The sequence below is a fragment of the Mastigoproctus giganteus genome, chromosome 6 (genome assembly GCF_048544385.1).
Source record: "Mastigoproctus giganteus isolate SK-2022 chromosome 6, ASM4854438v1, whole genome shotgun sequence".
NCBI classification, from domain to species: Eukaryota; Metazoa; Arthropoda; class Arachnida; order Uropygi; family Thelyphonidae; genus Mastigoproctus; species Mastigoproctus giganteus.
Genome location: NC_143580.1, coordinates 159730306 through 159748727, shown reverse-complemented (window position 1 = coordinate 159748727; position 18422 = coordinate 159730306). Strand labels below are relative to the sequence as shown.

General features: G+C 36.6%; 1 protein-coding gene across 1 annotated transcript in view; it reads right to left on the bottom strand.

Moving 5' to 3' along the window:
- Positions 1–18422, bottom strand: part of Adss (adenylosuccinate synthetase) — a 236410-nt gene that overhangs the window by 102871 nt on the left and 115117 nt on the right. Inside the window, exons 5-7 of the mRNA XM_090375434.1 lie at positions 15667–15712; positions 7862–7923; positions 3776–3857 (exon numbers count right to left, since the gene is read on the bottom strand). Of these exons, the coding sequence (XP_090231560.1) occupies positions 3776–3857; positions 7862–7923; positions 15667–15712 (190 nt within the window). The remainder of the gene's footprint in view (positions 1–3775; positions 3858–7861; positions 7924–15666; positions 15713–18422) is intronic.

Sequence of the window (18422 nt, the reverse complement as noted above, 5' to 3'; positions counted from 1 at the left end):
TCTACTTATCTTTATTGGGAAAAAGTTCTGTTTCCATGACAACAGAGCTCCCAATAAAACAATCCTTATTCACCAGTGTAGCAAGCTCTTGGCCATTCTGACAGGTTCCCAGTTTTATTGTGTCAGGGCATCATTCTTTCAGTGACTGGGAACTCAGCCACAGAAGAAATGAGCAGGATCAATAAACTCCTAACATTAAGAACAGAGAAAAATTATTTGTCCCTGATGTAAGGCGCACCGGTTAAAAAAACATATGAACTCATGGTGGAATATAGTATTCTATCCTTAACAGTGTGTAATCATTATTAAGGTAAATCAATCTTAAAAAATATCAGGTATAACTTTACATATTACTTAAATCCTAGTTCCCAGATAAAATATTTAAGCAATGAATTTTTCAATGTAGAACAGGATGCTTTTCATGGAAGCAGGTCTCTTACATGATGCTTTATCTGTTCATAAATCTATGAATGAACCTTATTTTTGAGTGACTTTATGAATGATTTTGAACTTTTTGTATAGTTTTAAATGATAATTTAGTTTAAAACTCTATACAAAAAGGACATTAAGATAATTTGAAAAATTTTAATCATATGCTCTCCAAACAATTTGCTAGGTTTCTTTGTAGATACAGTATCAGTTTATCAGAATTAATCTTTTATTAACTATCTTAAGTTGTTTATGCCTCTAGCTGCTAGCCAATCATTCAATGATGCTGGTTTTTTGATTTTTGTCTCAAAAATTTCATTCACAGACAGTGAAGATAATGGCAAATGCAATCTCTTACAGTGCATGGTTAAAGCACATCAAAGAAAATTTTATTTAAAAAAATTTTGATTCTTCACAGTTATGGTAAGAAAATACTGAAAATAAATTTGGTATCAAAATGGTGAACATTTTTGAATTAAAATTTGCCGACTGTTAAGGTTATAAAATAGGATTACTTTTTTTAGGGGTGTGTTTATGCGCGTGGATGAAAAATAAATATATGCCTGGTGGAGGGTTAATTAATCTACACTACTGAATCAAAATATTTTCTAACTTGCTTAGCAAACTTGCATTGTCAAACAAGGTACTGGAACTGCAGTACAAACTGCAAATAAATTCACTATTAAGAGCAAAGCAACAATAAAAAATAACTCCCCCTAAGTCTGCTACAGTAATATATTTTCGATCCAGATTAGTAAGTTCTACGTCAATATCTTTCATCGAATCTGCACAAGATATAACAGTCACAAATTTAAATTCATTATGTGTATTCTTATGGTGAAAGAGGCCTATGCGCTCCGGATTCATATTATTGAAATGAAAAAATTATAATTCCTCAGAGCGGTTTAATACTAGAACATACATACAAAGAACGGTTAATATACAAAAGAGCTTTCGGCTGAGTAGACAGCCTTCTTCAGTTAAACAGAAAATATATTAAATGACAGTTAGAATGGAGATGTGCACTGCCAAGTTGGTGCGTGAGGTGCGTGGCTAATTGTTTCAGGTTGAAGTTTGTGGCTGTGACGTATGGTGGTGACGTGGCCAGCATTTGTCTATGGACAGAATTATTGCTTCTGTGATGGGGTTAACTTGACAACCACTGTTCCTGTTCAAAGAGGTATCCGAGCATTTTATGTTTAACGATTTCAACCAGGTGCGCCGTAGGTAATGATGGGACCTGTGCACCATTACCTACGTCGTGGTGGGTTGTCCAGAAATTGAGTCGCTAAACATGATTGCACCCCCTGTTAAGCACAGTCTGACGGTACAGTCAATTTACCAGCAGGTGCATGGCACACAGCCATTGGTTCCCCTGTCAGTTCGGTCACGGCAAACATCGTGATGGAGGAGTTAGAGGGACATGCGTTTACACACGCACCAGATCACATTGCCTTTTGGTGTCGCTATGTAGACAATGTGTTCGTAGTTATCCCTAGAGACTCGGGTCAGCGAATCCTAACCCACCTCAACTCACTATCGCCCTTCATAAAATTCACGATTGAGCTGGAGTCGAACAACACCATACTATACCTAGATACCCTCGTCCGGCGCGAAGACACATGCTTGAAGACGACAGTTTATCGTAAACCTACGTGTGCTGGCCAATTTACCAACTTCGGTCAGCACACGCACGGGGTCACCTCCTCACCACTGCCCGAACCTTGCTAACTCGTGCCTGGACACACACTCTAGCTCTGCAGGTGAAAGACGCACAGAGATCACCAGGGTCAAAGTGGACCTTGCGAGGTGTGGCTATCCCATCGACATCCTTGACAGGTGTGACCTACAAGCATGAGACAACGTGGCGACCAACAGTAACGTCAACAGTGGTGAGTCCTCCACGAGGGCATTTATCCCATACTCCTCCAACCTGTCACAACAGATCGGTAGAATCCTAAAATCACATGGGATAAAGTGCATCCAACTCCCAGGCAAGAAACTGCGTTCTCTCATTTCCAACGTGAAAACACCTGTCCCCACCCTTCTGCAGAGCGGTTTGGTCTATCGCATCTCTTGCCGTGACTGCACTAGCTGCTACTTTGGAGAGACTGGACGTCGGCTCGAGAAACGTATCTCAGAACATAAAAAGGGCGATCCGTTTGGCAGATGTGGAACACTCAGCTATTGCCGAGCATGTCTGGACAACCCACCACGACATTGAACCACACCGCGATGTCGTGGCTGTGGACAGGTCCCACCATTACCTACGGCGCACCTGGTTGGAATCGTTAAACATAAAATGCTCGGATACCTCTTTGAACAGGAACAGTGGTTGTCAAGTTAACCCCATCACAGAAGCAATAATTCTGTCCATAGACAAATGCTGGCCACGTCACCACCATACGTCACAGCCACAAACTTCAACCTGAAACAATTAGCCACGCACCTCACGCACCAACTTGGCAGTGCACATCTCCATTCTAACTGTCATTTAATATATTTTCTGTTTAACTGAAGAAGGCTGTCTACTCAGCTGAAAGCTCTTTTGTATATTAACCGTTCTTTGTATGTATGTTCTAGTATTAAACCGCTCTGAGGAATTATAATTTTTTAATTTCAATAATGTGTATTCTTAATCCGAAATGCAAAGTATAATAAAAATTTAAGCCATATCAAGAAATTATTAAATTCTAATTCAGAGTGCCAAATGGCCTGCAGGCTACTTCCAACCCCTCAAGCATTTCCTGGGCAGCCCAAGTGTTGTCAACTTTCACAGATTAACAGCATTAAACTATCTGAAAATAACAGTAAATACTGATAATTAAAGAGATACACTATATGTTAAAATACTCAAAATGCATATATTATACAAATCTTCCTTAGCGTTGCTAGTTCGAACATGTTTTTGTGTGTAAGGGTCAATGTAGGAAATATTTTGTTTTATTAATGCCAGTGGTATGTGTCTGCATTTGTGCACTGGTTAACATGGAAAAATATTTGAAGCTTGCTGCAGAGAAAGAGAGGGGGGGGGGGAGTCATGAGGATTTTGGAATTTACATCTCTGCCCTAAAGCAACATCTCATTTTGATCCTTTTGTTATTACTTTTGACAAAATATGTTTCTAAAAGTATTCTGTTATGTATTGTTGCAACAATTTTAGAATCTTATCTTGAGATTTTCAAACCTTTTAATTCCACTAGGCTTCTTTATGAAAATGGCATCAATATGTTAAAATTTTTCAAAATAATATTATTACTACTTTTGTTTAAGTATCAGTATTGTTGGTTTAAAGTAATTCTAAAATTCAGTAGCACACAACTATAACATAAATTAATCACAGTACCTTGTATTTAAGTAATTCTTCCTCAACATCCACTTCCAAGTTTGGATAAAGCCGTTCATAAGAGGCCACTAAACTTCGAAATCTGGTGAATATAAAAGAAAGATGTGGTATAATCTGATATACTGATGAAAAATAGGCTGGCAGATCTGATAAGAATGGTATATTTCCTGAAGATTGATATAACATGGGTGCAGGAGAGACTTTAACACCCCTGTTATAAGTAAAACTAAAATTTACCTAATTTTTTTTTTTAAGGGTACACAATGAATAAAATATATGAATTATTAAATACATAAATTCCTTTTACATTTTAATATTTCCAATACACTTTTCTGTAATATACTTCGTTTCTTTTTGAAATAATCGGATAACTTAGGAATAAATCAGATATTTTTAAAAAATTTTATTTTGCAATACAGTGAAACTTCTCCTAACGGACACCTCTCGTTAACGGACATCTCTCTACAACGGACATTTTCAAATTCCCCAACTCACCTCTATTGGTTTTAACGTGTTTGCAGCTTCTGTCTAGCGGACATTCTCTGTAACGGACGCAGACAGGCAATCTGCACTATTTCCTTTAGATTAGCACTTAATTTGATCTCCCCATAACGGACAGCGGGCGAGCTTACGGCCCTTTTCCTAGGAACTTTTCCTCCACGTATTGCCTCAATCGTGTGTTTATTTTCTATTTCCGATTCTCTGAATTTTATCAAGGTTTACGTCGCGGTTCTAAACCCTTTTTCAAGAATTTTAAGGCACGTGTAAAACTCCTGATGAATTCGGTGTGTGCAGGGGGGGGGGAATATGGTCAGCCTTTCGTCTTTTCAGTTTCAGTTTTCAGTTTTGTTCAGTGTCGTGTGAAGTGCACAATGTACTCTCGTAAACATTTAATTTTAAAAGATAAAGTCGAACTCATTAATGCGTATGATCGTCAAAAAAATAGTGTTCGCAATCTCGCTGCAAAATTCAAAATCGGGAAGACGCAGGTAAGCGACATCCTAAAGAAAAAAAATGAACTGCTTAAACAATTTTGGCAACACGGAAATGATCAGGTTCAAAAATGATTCCCGAAAACTCTTGGACTTCAAATTAACAATGTTACGTATGAGTGGTTTTGTCGCGAACGTGCTAAAAAAAAGCCTTTTGCCTATTGCTCCTTTTGCTCCAAAGCCTTTTGCCTATTATTAGGCAAAAGGCTTTGGAGGTTGCAAAATCTATGGGAGTAAATGAGTTCAAAGCTTCTGTGGGATGGCTAGACACGTTCAAAACTCGGCATAAAATTGCTTGGAAAACCGTAAGTGGTGAAGGTGGATCTGTTGATACTGGGGTTGTAACAGAGTGGACCGTCAAACTGGAAGATTTATGTCGTGATTTTGAAGCTAAGGATATTTACGACTGTGACGAAACAGGGTTGTTTTTTAAAGCTCTTCCTGAAAAAACAATGAGTCTAAAAAACGAAAAGTGCCAGGGCGGAAAAATTTCTAAGGAATGCTTGACTGTACTATTGTGTACAAATATGCTGGGAGACTTTGAACAACCTCTTGTTACAGGAAAACCACAAAATCCTCATTGTCTCAAGGGCATAAAGTTGAATCTTTTGAATGTTGACTGGAAGTCTAATAAAAAAGCGTGGATGATACGAGATATCATGAGCGAATGGATAAGTCACTTTAACCAAAACATGATCCGTCAAAACGGAAAAATTATTCTTTTCATGGATAATGCTGCATCTCACCCGCACATTGAATTGTCCAACATTCAAATCATTTTTCTGCCACCAAACACATCTGCAGTGTCAGCCCTTGGATCAAGGGATAATAAAAAATTTTAAACTTCACTACAGAAAACGTGTTTTAAGACATCTCATTGCAAACATGAACAATGTAACATGTGCGAGTGACCTTGCAAAGAAAATCAGCATCCTAGATGCGATTCAATGGATTTCCTCTTCAGTAAACACAATTAGAAAACAAACTGTCGTGAACTGTTTTGTAAAGTCTGGCTTCTCAAACGCAAAAATTGAAGTTGTGAACAGCAATGTGGAGCACCACGAAGAACAAGAACTTCAACATCTATTGATAACGTACGATACTTCAGCTACAAGTGACCCTGGCTACAAAGATATAGACTCGAACCTCACTACAGAAGACGGTGCTCTAGACATCAACGACATTATCATCGATATTTTTCAAGACGTTCCTCATGAAGATGAAGAAATGGAAGGAGGTCATTCTGTCGAAGAACATATTAACGACGAACCACCGATGAAAATAGAAGAAGCGCTCATACAAATCAATTGTTTAAAAATGTTTTTCGCCGCTGAAGATACTGAAGGAATTTCGATGGTTTCTTCACTCCAAACAAATGTTGAAAACAAAATCCAGGTAATCTCCAGGTAATTCTACACTGGGGCAAAGACAACTTAGTTGATTTCAATCCTACTAAAACTCAGTCTTGTCTTATATCTCGCAAAAATGATTCTTCTGCTCCTATGCTAATCTTTGGTGACACTCTGATTTCTAGGCAAAATGATATATCTCTTTTGGGGATTACCCTGACTTCTAATCTCTCTTGGTACAAGCACATTACAAATATTGCTTCCTTTGCATATAAAAAAACTTGGTTTTCTCTTTCGCTCTCGGCGTTACTTTTCTTCCAAACAGCTGTTCACTCTGTACTAATCGCAGATCCACCTGACCATGGAATATTAATAACTCATCTTTAACAGAGTCTCTCCACTTGCTGTTTCATAGATGTACTGTTTCTACTGCATGTCTTTTCTACAGATACTTCCACGGGCACTGTTCTTCAGAATTGGCTTCTATAATTCGCTCTCTCTTTCAAAATAGTCCGAACACGTGCTGCCACCAGACAACATCCAACTTTTAATGTCCAACTTCAAACTCACAGAACCAACTTTTCATCTTCCTCGTTTATTCATCCAACTGCCATTTTCTGGAACAACCTTCCTTCATATGTCTTTCCTGAAAATTACAGTCTATAGAAGTTCAAGTCTAATGTCAACAAATATCTTCTCTCGTCTTCTCAACCTCCAACCCAAGCACGGTACTAAGTACTATAGGTTCTAATACCACTCGTGTTTGGGGTTTTCATTTAAAAAAAAAAAAAAAAAAGCCATCAAAACAGTCCCTTAACCATAACACAGGCAACCTGTCAAACACCAACATTGCATCCAGGTGCATGACCTCATGTTGCTTTTTTGAAATGTGGATATGCTAATCACCATGAGAGAGTTGAATCAAGATTAATCATACAAGATTAATCATAGGCACCATATTTCTACATTTCGGTGGTCTAATTTAAGTGCTGATATGCCCATGCAAGTTACAAATACCTTGAGTCTCGCAGCAAGTATGTGCACTTGTGATGGCTGTCAACTACCACAGCCTATATAAATTAGTGTCTAGCACATAGTTCATGTGGATATTGGTCTTGCTGTCCCTACATTTTACTGGGCCACTGTGTGCTGCATCAGATGAGAGACAATGCTCACCACAGGCATTTACAACATGTGACTGCCCCATATGGCTGGTTGTTTGTGGTGTCATGAGCCTACCCAGTCATGGGTAGGCTCATGACACCACAGAAATAAGAGCATTTAATCCTGTTGGCTGCTGTCAAGATACTAGCACCTGTACTTCTAACCCCCACAATCACGTTATGTTTGAAGTCAGAAAGATCAATGCTGACCCATTCTTCTTTGCAGATACTCAAAAAGTTATCACCATGTGTGTGAAATGCAATCTTATATCAGCTGTTCCTGAGTTTGACCTTGAGCAGCAGCAGTCCATTCTACACAAAGGGCTGCTGCCAATGTAAATTGTTTTTATTGCTGAAAATTATTATAATGTTCAATTAAATGCAAAATAAAGTGATTTAATTAATGGAGAGATGTCATTTTACTAATAGTAGATTACTTGCTTTTTAAAACAGATAATCCATTATTTGTAAAAAGATTTACCCTTCTTGACTTTAGAAAACATATATAACCCTTATGTGTGAATATTCTAGAAACATTTCATTCAAATGTCATGCACAGATCATTTATCGGATAATACTCACTTTTCTTCGAACACAGAGAAGTCTCCCAGGAGGTCAGCTAAGCGAATCCCATTACGGCTGGCCTAATATAATAGTCAAGAGGATACATTTGTTACTTATTGCACTTCAGTGCCACCTGTTAACAACTTCCTATCAAATTACTGTATTCTCTAGAACAGGGGTCCCCAAACTTTTAGAGAAGCAAGCCACATATAAAATTTTGGAATATTTGGCCACCCAGAGAAAATTCCTAATTAGTGAAAACTACATTTTCTGAATAACTTAAACATTATGCAGAGAAATAAATTTTATACCTACCGTATTTCACCATGTATAAGACACACCTTTTTTCAAAAAATCTGGAGTCAAATAACCGGGTGGCGTCTTATACAGTGGTTGTAGATTTTTTTTACTTGCATTTTCCGCTTTTTTATGCTTGTTGTCTTTGCGCTCATTGTTTCGCACTTGTTACCGGTATATTAGGTTACGTTTTGCCACGTTCTGCCCAGAAATGGCTCAGAAAAGATTTTCGTACAGTGCTGAATTCAAGTTATGAGGAGTTGTATGAATTTTATGGTGAATAAAACTTGAGTTCAATAACTTTCTGTAATACATTTTTTTTCAAATTTCGGGCCCCAAAATTAAGGTGCGTCTTATACATGGGAGCGTCTTATACATGGAGAAATACGGTACCTATATCCACAGATTCAAAAATAAATCAATGGATATGTAATATAAAATATACCAGTTTGTTTATATCAAATATTAATTATTTATTTATTAAAATCAAAAAATACAGTCAGTAATATAACAAAATTAATTATTACTTATTTATTGTACTAGTCACAAAAATACAGTTAGTAATACAACAAAATTATAATTAATGCAATGAATATGGTTGTAAAGTGTGACTAAGTTTCGTAATATCAGGTTTTAAAGTACTAGTTCCAATTCTTAAAGTCATGTAAATGTGGGTCGATCAGATGTGATCGTATTTTTGATTTTACATATTTCATTTCTGAAAAGGTCTTGTCACATATAGATGTACTTCTGAAAATTGATGTATCCTTTCTTGCAAAATTTTAATTTTTGGATAATCAGTCAGATAATGTTGAATAAAACTGAATTAGATTTTCATTTTTATATATTGTATTCAGTGCATCATTAGATTGAAGATATACCAACTCTAATTGTAAATTCTCAATAACATTGTTGACGGATACATCAAACGGATTTTGAAAAAGTTCAAACACCTTTGAATTATTTTTAAAATCAGAAAATCTAGACACAAAATTTTCCTGCAACAAATTAACGTTTTGAACAAAATTAACAAAATTTTCAGTGGAAAAATTACAAGCAGGCACATTTTTAGATAAATTATTGCAACGTGGAAAATGTGAAAAATTATTCCAAAGTAGTTGACTTTTAAATAACTAGTTTTGTTTCAAATGCTTTGACATTATAATACAATTCATTGACAAGTTTGTCTCGTCTTTGTAGTTTCATATTAAGAAAATTCAGGTGTTCACATAAATCTGTTAAAAAGGCAAGGTTTCACTCAACCATTTGATATCTGACAGTTCCGGAACAGGTTTCAATTTTACATTCAAGAAAATTTTTGAATTTCCGATGATTCAGACCAGTCTTGCAAATAAAATTTACCTTTGATATTAGAGTTGACATGACTGAATCTATGCCCAAAAATTTTCTGCACAAAGACTGCTGTTGAATTATACAATAATAAAAAATTATATTCCTTGAACCACCAACACAATGAAATTGCATTGGTTTTTTTAATATCAAGATATATATATTCTCTTTCTTGGTGATTCCCTTTTACTCTCTCTCTCTCTCTCTCTCTCTCTCTCTCTCTCTCTCTCTCTCTCTCTCTCTCTCTCTCTCTCTCTCTCTCTCGCTCGCCTGGTACAGCATAAGCCTCAGGCTTCCTTGTATTATATGGCTAATAATAATAATATGAAGCTGACCCATGAACCCAATTTTAGTACCGACTATATTTTTAGTACCATCCATCGTAACTGCTGATAGCAAATCCCAATTTAATTTGAGGCTGTCAATTGCTTCTGACACACTCAAAACTATATTTTCACTGTCGTTGTATCTTTTAAGCTTTTTAATGCAACTAGCCCTTCAGTTACTACAAAATTTTGATTTACACCTCGGATATAAATTAGTAACTGAACTGTTTGGCTTGTATCTTCACTCTTGTCAACTGCTAATGAAAAATGTGTGAATTCACAAACTTTTTCTACGAGATGATTTTGAACATTGGCTCCTAAATCTTCAATTCTTCTTGTTACAGTTGATGAAGATAAACTTACAGATGCAAAATTCTTTACTTTCTCAGGACATACTTCTTCTGCAATTGCCGAACAAATGTGTTTTACAAATTCTCCATTCATAAAGGCCCTTCCTTCTTCAGCAATGATTTGGGAGGCTCGAAAACTAGCTCTAACCGCAGATAAATTTTGATGAGTAAATGTTCTATCTAATCTTCTGTTGTTGACATTGAAAAGTTTGGGTTAGTTCTTGGAGTTTGTTCTGCTGCAAAGCTCCTTGAAATTTACTGTAATTTGAGGCATGTTTTTTGGTGTAGTGACGTTTCACATTATATTCCTTGAACACCAACAAGGCTTCATTGCAAATAAGACATGTGCAAGTATCATCGAGCAGTGCAAAAAAAAGTAATTAAATGGCCATCGCTCATTAAAAATGTGACACTCAGCAGCAAAAATACTTGTGAAGTAAGCACTGACATGTTAAAATTTTATGAAATATTTTAACATAAAGGTTATTATTATATTCATATCGCTCTTATATCACACGAAATTAATAATACAGTTTATTAGGCTGCTTGCCTAATAAACTACATTATTATAATATAAAACTATATTATTAATTATAATATAGTTTAATAAGGTGACATTTCTGGTATCTGATGATACCATTTCTGGTATCATCAGACCATACTGTGGTCTGATGATGGGTAAGGGAGAGGGCTATAAATTTGAATATTTTAGGATATTACAGTTACAATTATCAATTCTAAAGTATTAAATTTTGAATTCCTGTTACAATAGAAAACAGGAAATCTAAGGTAATACACAAAGAGATTAAATTCATACCTGCCGACAACCTCCTCTTGCCGATGCTACCAGAAACTTTATGTGCATACAGGCTGCCAGCAGTTAATTTATAGCAGAGAGATTAACTGCATTAACCAATAGGATAGTGTCATGTTTTTACCCTGGATCCAGGGTTCTTGTATAGCAGAAGCCAGGAGTGACCTTTGCTCCCATACTCTGCACATTGGGGTTCATGTGCAGGCTGGTTCAGGACCGTACAGATACCAATCTGATATTAGACTATGCTGCTGATGCCAGGTTTTATCCTGGATCCGGGATTCTTGTGTAGTAGAAGCTTACAGTAACCTTTGCTCCCATACTCTGAACTTCAGGGTCGGTTTGCACGCTCACAAGTGACTAGGAAATCCCTAATTACTGTCTCTAACGCCTATTGCTATTTAATGCAGGGTCAATTAATGGATTATTTTAACAAAGTATAGGTTTGAGTGGAAAAAAACAACAACAAATATCTAACAAGGCTAAGCTGATAACACAGAGGCATCAACACTATTAATCAACTACCGAATGTTAAAATAACTCACCTGGGGAATCACTCACCTGGGGATTCTTTTCTTTGTGATCGATGTAAGGAGTGCACCGATCTTAAATTACAATTTGGTGCACTGATGGAACAATTTGAGTCCCTGAAAAAACAAGTGCTTGCCCTCGAAAATAATGCATCTGGGAGTTCGTCAGGGACTCAAAACTCCAGCAATCTACCAAGTGATGCACACCCGATTCGAGCCTCAAAACAGAAAAACCAAGTGCAAACTACTCTGGTTAAAAAGGACATTGTTTTATTAGGAGACTCCATTGTCAGGGAAACGGGGAATATTTTTTGTAATAAAGATAGGTGGAGCAGAACCAGGGTATGTCTGCCGGGAGCAACTATTGATGATGTCACCAACAGATTGTCAAATTTTAAAGGGGGTAAAGAAAATATTATTCATGTGGGGACAAATGATATTAAACGTACACGATCTGACGATTTGTTGGAAAAATACAGGACCATGCTGAGGAAATGTCGCGAGCTAGGCCATAATGTCTATGTGTCTGCAATTCTGCCCAGACACGATAGGAGGGATTATATGTTAAGAGCCTTGTGGATTAACTCAAGACTTGAAGGAATCTGCAAGGCTTTAGGGGGTAAATTTCTATCAGCATGGTCCACACTTGTAGGTAGAAGGAATTTGTTTTGTAGAGACGGGATACACTTAAACAAAGGTGGTGCAAAAGTTTTTGCCAGTATTATTGAGGATACCTTAAAGGTTCAGGGAAACTGCTAGTTAGGGGGGATGTGGGTAATACCGACACGCGTTTATCTGATAATATTGGTCAAAGTAACTCTTGCATATACCTCAAGAGTTCTTATCTGTTACCCCAACTGGACGTATTATCTAGATGTTCTGGGGGCAAAGACGTTTCACGTGAGCGGGTAGCTAATATCAGGGAAGAGAGCCTAAAAAACTTCAAGGGTTGTGTTAGGGTCGTTAAATATACAAGAACAGTAAATCTTAATTGTTTATACAGTAACGTTAGAAGAGTCTTCAATAAAATGAGCGAATTCGAACTGCTGGTTAAAACAAGTAACGCGGACATAATAGGGCTTACAGAGACGTGGTGCCACCCGGAAATTGGGGATGATGAGTTTCAGTACGGCTTGTATAATGTATTTAGGAAGGATAGGTTAGATAGAAGGGGTGGTGGGGTAATGCTTCTTATCAGAAGCAGCCTGAGTGCGACGATAGCTTACCAGGATTTCACATGCTAGTATAGAGTATAGAGTCTGTATGGTGTGAGATAGTTGGAAACAAAGGTATAATGTAGAGTAGGAGTAATCTACAGACCAGGTGATTGTGAAGATTATGACAAAAGCCTCTACATGCAAATGGAATGGGCAAGTAAGCGTCAATGCCTTATTATGGGTGATTTCCTCTAATTGATTGGAGTAAATGGGAAGGAAACTCGACATGGGGAACAAAGTTTTTAAATCAACTAGATGACTGTTATTTGTATCAACATGTCAGGGAAAGTACTAGAGAAAAGAATATTCTAGACCTCATCATCACACATGAATCAGATGGCATAACAGGGCTGACAGTAGAGGAACCAGTAGCAGGAAGTGATCACGGAGGTCTTCGGTGGATGATGACGAGAGAGGTAGCAGAAGTAAAAGGCAAAGGAATGGGTTTTAATTTCAGAAAAGGAAATTACGATGCCTTAAGATACTACATGGCCTCTATTAACTGGGTAGATATCGCACAGAGAATGAATACAATTGAACTGTGGTACACTTTTAAAACATTAATCACAGATGCCTTGAATGCGTATATACCATTAAAAAAATACTCCACGAGAAGGGTTCCAAGTTGGATGAATAGTGAAGTTGCCACATTACTTGAGCAGAAAAAGGTGGCATGGAAAGGTTACAGAGCAATAAAAAGTATTGAAGCCTATAACAGCTACAAGGTGATGTGTAATAAAGCCACAGAAAAGGTTTGACAGGCAAAGGCAGTTTATGAGAAATCACTAGCAAACAGAGCAAAGAGGGGGGATAAAGAATTCTTCACATATATAAATGCCAAGAAGAGCAGGACAAACCAGATTGGACATTTATGTAAGGGAAAGGGGATAGTAATAAATACACCAGCTGCCGTTGCAGATGAACTCAATAGTTATTTTGCATCGATATTTACAAATGAAAAGCCTTTTGTGGCAATGGGAAATTGTGGGAACGAAGTTAAAAAATATATAATTAATGATTGAAATTTCGCAAGATTATTTAATGAAAATACTTTCGAGCCTACAGACCAGTAAGACTCCTGGAGTTGATGGAATATACCATATAATCTTAAGAGAGGCGGCAAGCGAGTGCATTGAACCATTGAGGCTAATTATGCGAGCATCACTAGACTCTGGGGAGATTCCCTTGGATTGGAAAAGTGCAAATGTATCTCCCATACATAAGGGTGGCTCTAAAAGTGAAGTTGGAAATTATCGACCTGTCAGTCTGACTTCAGTAGTAGGGAAAATCATGGAGGCAATGTTCAAGGGTGGAATTCGGGATCATTTGAACAGAATTGAAATTCTCAAGGATACTCAGAATGGTTTTGTAAAGGGAAAATCATGTTTAACAAATCTGGTTCGCTATTTCGAAAGGATCACTGACGAGCTGGATTTAGGGAATAATTTCGACATTGTTTATTTAGATTTTAGCAAAGCTTTTGACTCAGTCCCACATGAGCGGTTGCTTTATAAGCTGGAACAGGTTGGAATCACTGGGAAAATCCTTAGATGGATAGAAGGATGGCTTCAGGGCAGGAGGCAGAGGGTTGTGATAAATGGCTATTCCTCAGATTGGGTTGATGTAAGAAGTGGGGTTCCCCAAGGATCAGTATTAGGACCACTGTTGTTTTTAATTTTCATAAACGACATTGATGAAGGGATAGAGGGCGTGATGTCTAAATTTGCAGATGATGTTAAAATTGGTAGACTAGTTAATGATCACTGTCAAGCTGAGCTTCTTCAGAGAAACCTAGACAGACTTCAGGAATGGTCAGAAAAATGGCAGCTGTGCTTTAATCCAACAAAGTGTAAGGTATTACACCTGGGAAAGAGTAATCCCAAAAAAACTTATTCACTTGGTGGAGTTCAACTAAACCCAGTACTGGAGGAAAGGGACTTGGGTGTTACGATACGGTCAGACATGAAATTCTCTGAGCACTGTAAACAGGTTGCAAGGAAGGCCCATGGTGTCCTATCAATGATCTATCGAACTTTTGCAAGTAGAGATAGGGACGTGATAATCCCATTATATAAGGCTTATGTTAGACCACACTTGGAATACTGTGTTCAAGTATGGAGACCGCACCTAAAGAAAGACATCGAGCTTCTTGAAAGGGTGCAAAGAAGGGTAACTCGCCTGGAGAGATCGGCAAAAGGGCGTCCTTATGAAGAAAGACTTCGAATATGTGGGTTGCAGAGTTTGGAAACTAGACACCTTAGAGGAGATTTGATTGAGGTGTTTAAGGCTCTGAGAGGCATCAGTAAAATGAATGAAGACAAAATTTTCAAGATTATAAATGATGCTAGAACTAGGGGACATAAACTCAAGTTACGGGGGGAAATGTTTAGATTGGACTGCAGGAAGTTTTATTTTAGCCAGCGAGTTATAAATTACTGGAATAAGTTGCCTTCATGGGTGGTAGAGGCCGACAGTTTGGGGAAATTCAAAGGTCATCTGGATAGTACTTTCGGGTAAGGGAAGCGCATAGGATGATAGGTTTAATTTCCCTTTTTTTTTTTTTTATTAATTATTATTTATTTATTTAATTTATTTATTTATTTATTTATTTATTTTATTTATTTTTTTTTTTTTTGGCTGGTGCAGCATAAGCCATAGACTTTCTTGCACCATGCGGCCGTTACTAATACTAATACTAATAATCTGTAAAATGTGTTTTTCATAAATTTCATTGTGATCTAATATAAACATTAATTTTTACAATCTAACTGAAATATATGCGGGCCAGATAAAATTCTTTCGTGGGCTGAATCGGGCCCACGTGCTGTAGTTTGGGGACCAATGCTCTAGAACATTTCTAGAAACTAAGAGAAAATTGCAGTTCTCTGTGAAGTAATAATATCAACTTGTATGCTAGAGAATATCAAAATAAAACACACCTTGCATGAATATGTTGGTCCTATTCCTTTTTTGGTGGTGCCAATACTGCAAAAGAAAATATTTTTTCAAACAAACTCTTATTATTTTTAGTACACAATAACAATATATATATATATATATATATATATATATATAATTAAAAATAATAGGTTGTAGTGATACTATGAAAAGTCGAAAAAAGAAAGAAAAAAAAATAATATCATAGAATGGATTATGAATCCTGGACAATACTAGTAATAGCAGATATGCCCAGCAACCATAATGAAATACAGCAGACTCTCGATTTACAGGGATCGGATTAACCGGGACACTTCAAGACACTAAATTAAAAAAAAAAAAAAAAAAATCAACCAGAAATCTTATATAAAATTCAAGTAATAAATATAAAGGTATAAACAAATGTTTTGCAAGTCATAAATAAATAAGAGGTGTTATAAGTTGTCATTGGGAGATTAGTGTACTTATCTTGCAACCCACCGCTGCTTAAAAAAAAAAAAAAAAAAAAAAAAAGACAATGTTTAGTTTGTTTTAGTGCATCATCGATTGTTGTGTTCTGTCACCAGCAAAAGGACAAATTATGTTTTGTTATTGTCAGGGATGTTGGAATTTTTTTTTTTTTTTTTTTTGTTTAGAAATCGCGAAAATTATGGGAAAACGCAAGAGTTGTGCTTTCAATTAAACAAAAACTTGAAATTATTCAAAAGTTTGAAAACGGTGCATCTGTTAAATCTCTAAAGAACCATTACAATGTTGTTGACCAAACCATATGCGTCATTGTAAAAAATAAAGGGAAGCATCGTATTGGACATGCAGGTAGTGCGTGGTAAGTTTTTTCATTTTTTATCTATTGCCATACTTTTTACATAGGTTGCTGAAAATTTTTCAATACAGTAAGTCCCCGGTTTATGTACCTTCGGACTCACGTTACGTTATTTATATATTTTTAATAAGATTGAAGATTTCAGTGAAGGAGACACACATTTCATCATAATGACATAAAAACCCACAGAATTCCAGCTATCGGTATTATCGCAAATGCAATAAGATCGAGTTTACTACCCATTTATAATAAATCACATCAACAGAAAAGCCCAATAACCCGGAAATCTGCTTTAGTAAAATGTGAGCTCACATGGGATAATAGAGAGTTTTCGTCTTAACTCTGTGAAGTTCTTTTCAAAATTTTAATTTTGACTGTTATCGTGATGCAGACAAAGAGAATAAGTGACAGTGGTACTAGTAAATCTATCAAGAAAAGGAAAGCAATCGAGTTGTATCAGAAAATTAAAATAATAAGGATGTATGAAAATGGCCAAACATTAACAACTATCGCTTGGAATTCAGATTTGTCAGCGGCAAAGGTGAACACAATAACGGAGAAAGACAGAATATGAGAAACGGTGAAGCGATTGGCACCAATGAAGTCAACTATAATAACCAAGACGTATCAGTACGAAATACATATCAGTTTTACAGTACAATAACATGCGTTTTTTCTTCCTTTTATATTTTCTTTTCTTATGTGCCACTCTGGCTACTTCACAGCCAGCCCCAGATAAAGTTTTTACTTGAACTAATTAAAAATATATAACTATTTTTATTCTTCTGAGGATATGTGGCTTTTGTAATTTTGGCATATCAGGGATATAGTAGCAATATTTTATTAGTCATTTGCGAGTTACGTAATAAGTCCTGGAACGTAACTCTTACGTATATCGGGGACTTAATGTATTTTTGATTTAACTGGGGAATCAATTATCCGGGAATTATTTTTTACCATCTAACCCAGAAAACCGAGAGTCTACTGTATAGGCAAATAAATTAGATTAATGTATGGGTAGAGGCGCTGCCTTGACAGGTGTGGCAACAATAGAAAAATTTGTTAGGTGGACATCCTTCCTGATAGTAAGATAATTAATAATAATATACCAGTTATTAATGCTCTAAATAATGACAACATCACTCATGTTCAAACATTTGACTTCAATAGTCTATTCACCAGGATAGACCTAACCAACTTAAAATCAGTCATGAATGAAATTTACAACTACAAACACCTCATTAGCTGTAATTCTGTTTATTGGAATAATAGTAATAGAGACATGTGATGCAAGAAAGCAAGCATATCAGCTTTAAAAAAAAAAAAAAAAAATTTAATTTACACAACCATTCCCTCTAAATGTTTGTCCAGTTCCTCCTTGAATTTATTTAAGCTATCAACTTCCACAACGACAGATGGAAGTTTGTTCCAGCAATTAACTACCCGCTGGCTAAAGGCAAATTTATCCACATCTATTCTACAACTGACTTTCCTCAATTTGAATTTATGCCCTCTTAGGTTTGTAATCTGAGCAAGTGAATCCGAGCATCTGAATCTGAGTAATCTGAGCATCTGAATTCCATCAGAATTGAGCATGCTCAACCCATTCAAGGCCTTATACACCTCAATCAGATCATCTCACAGGCGCCTAGTCTCAGGCCGCTGCAATTGCAGCACTTAAGCTTCTTGGCGAGAGGATCCCTTCATTCCTCTCCCAATCTTGTTTCCCTTCTCTGTACACGCTCAAGCAAATATACATCCTTCCCAAAATGAGACCCCCAGACCTGTACACAGTACTCAAGGCGTGGCCTGGTCATTGCCTTATACAAAAGGATAATCACTTCCTTTTCCCTGCTAGCAAAATTCCTGTATATCGTTGATAAAACCTCATGACCTGCTCTTGCAGCCTATCTGCACTGCTCAGAAACTTCCTAT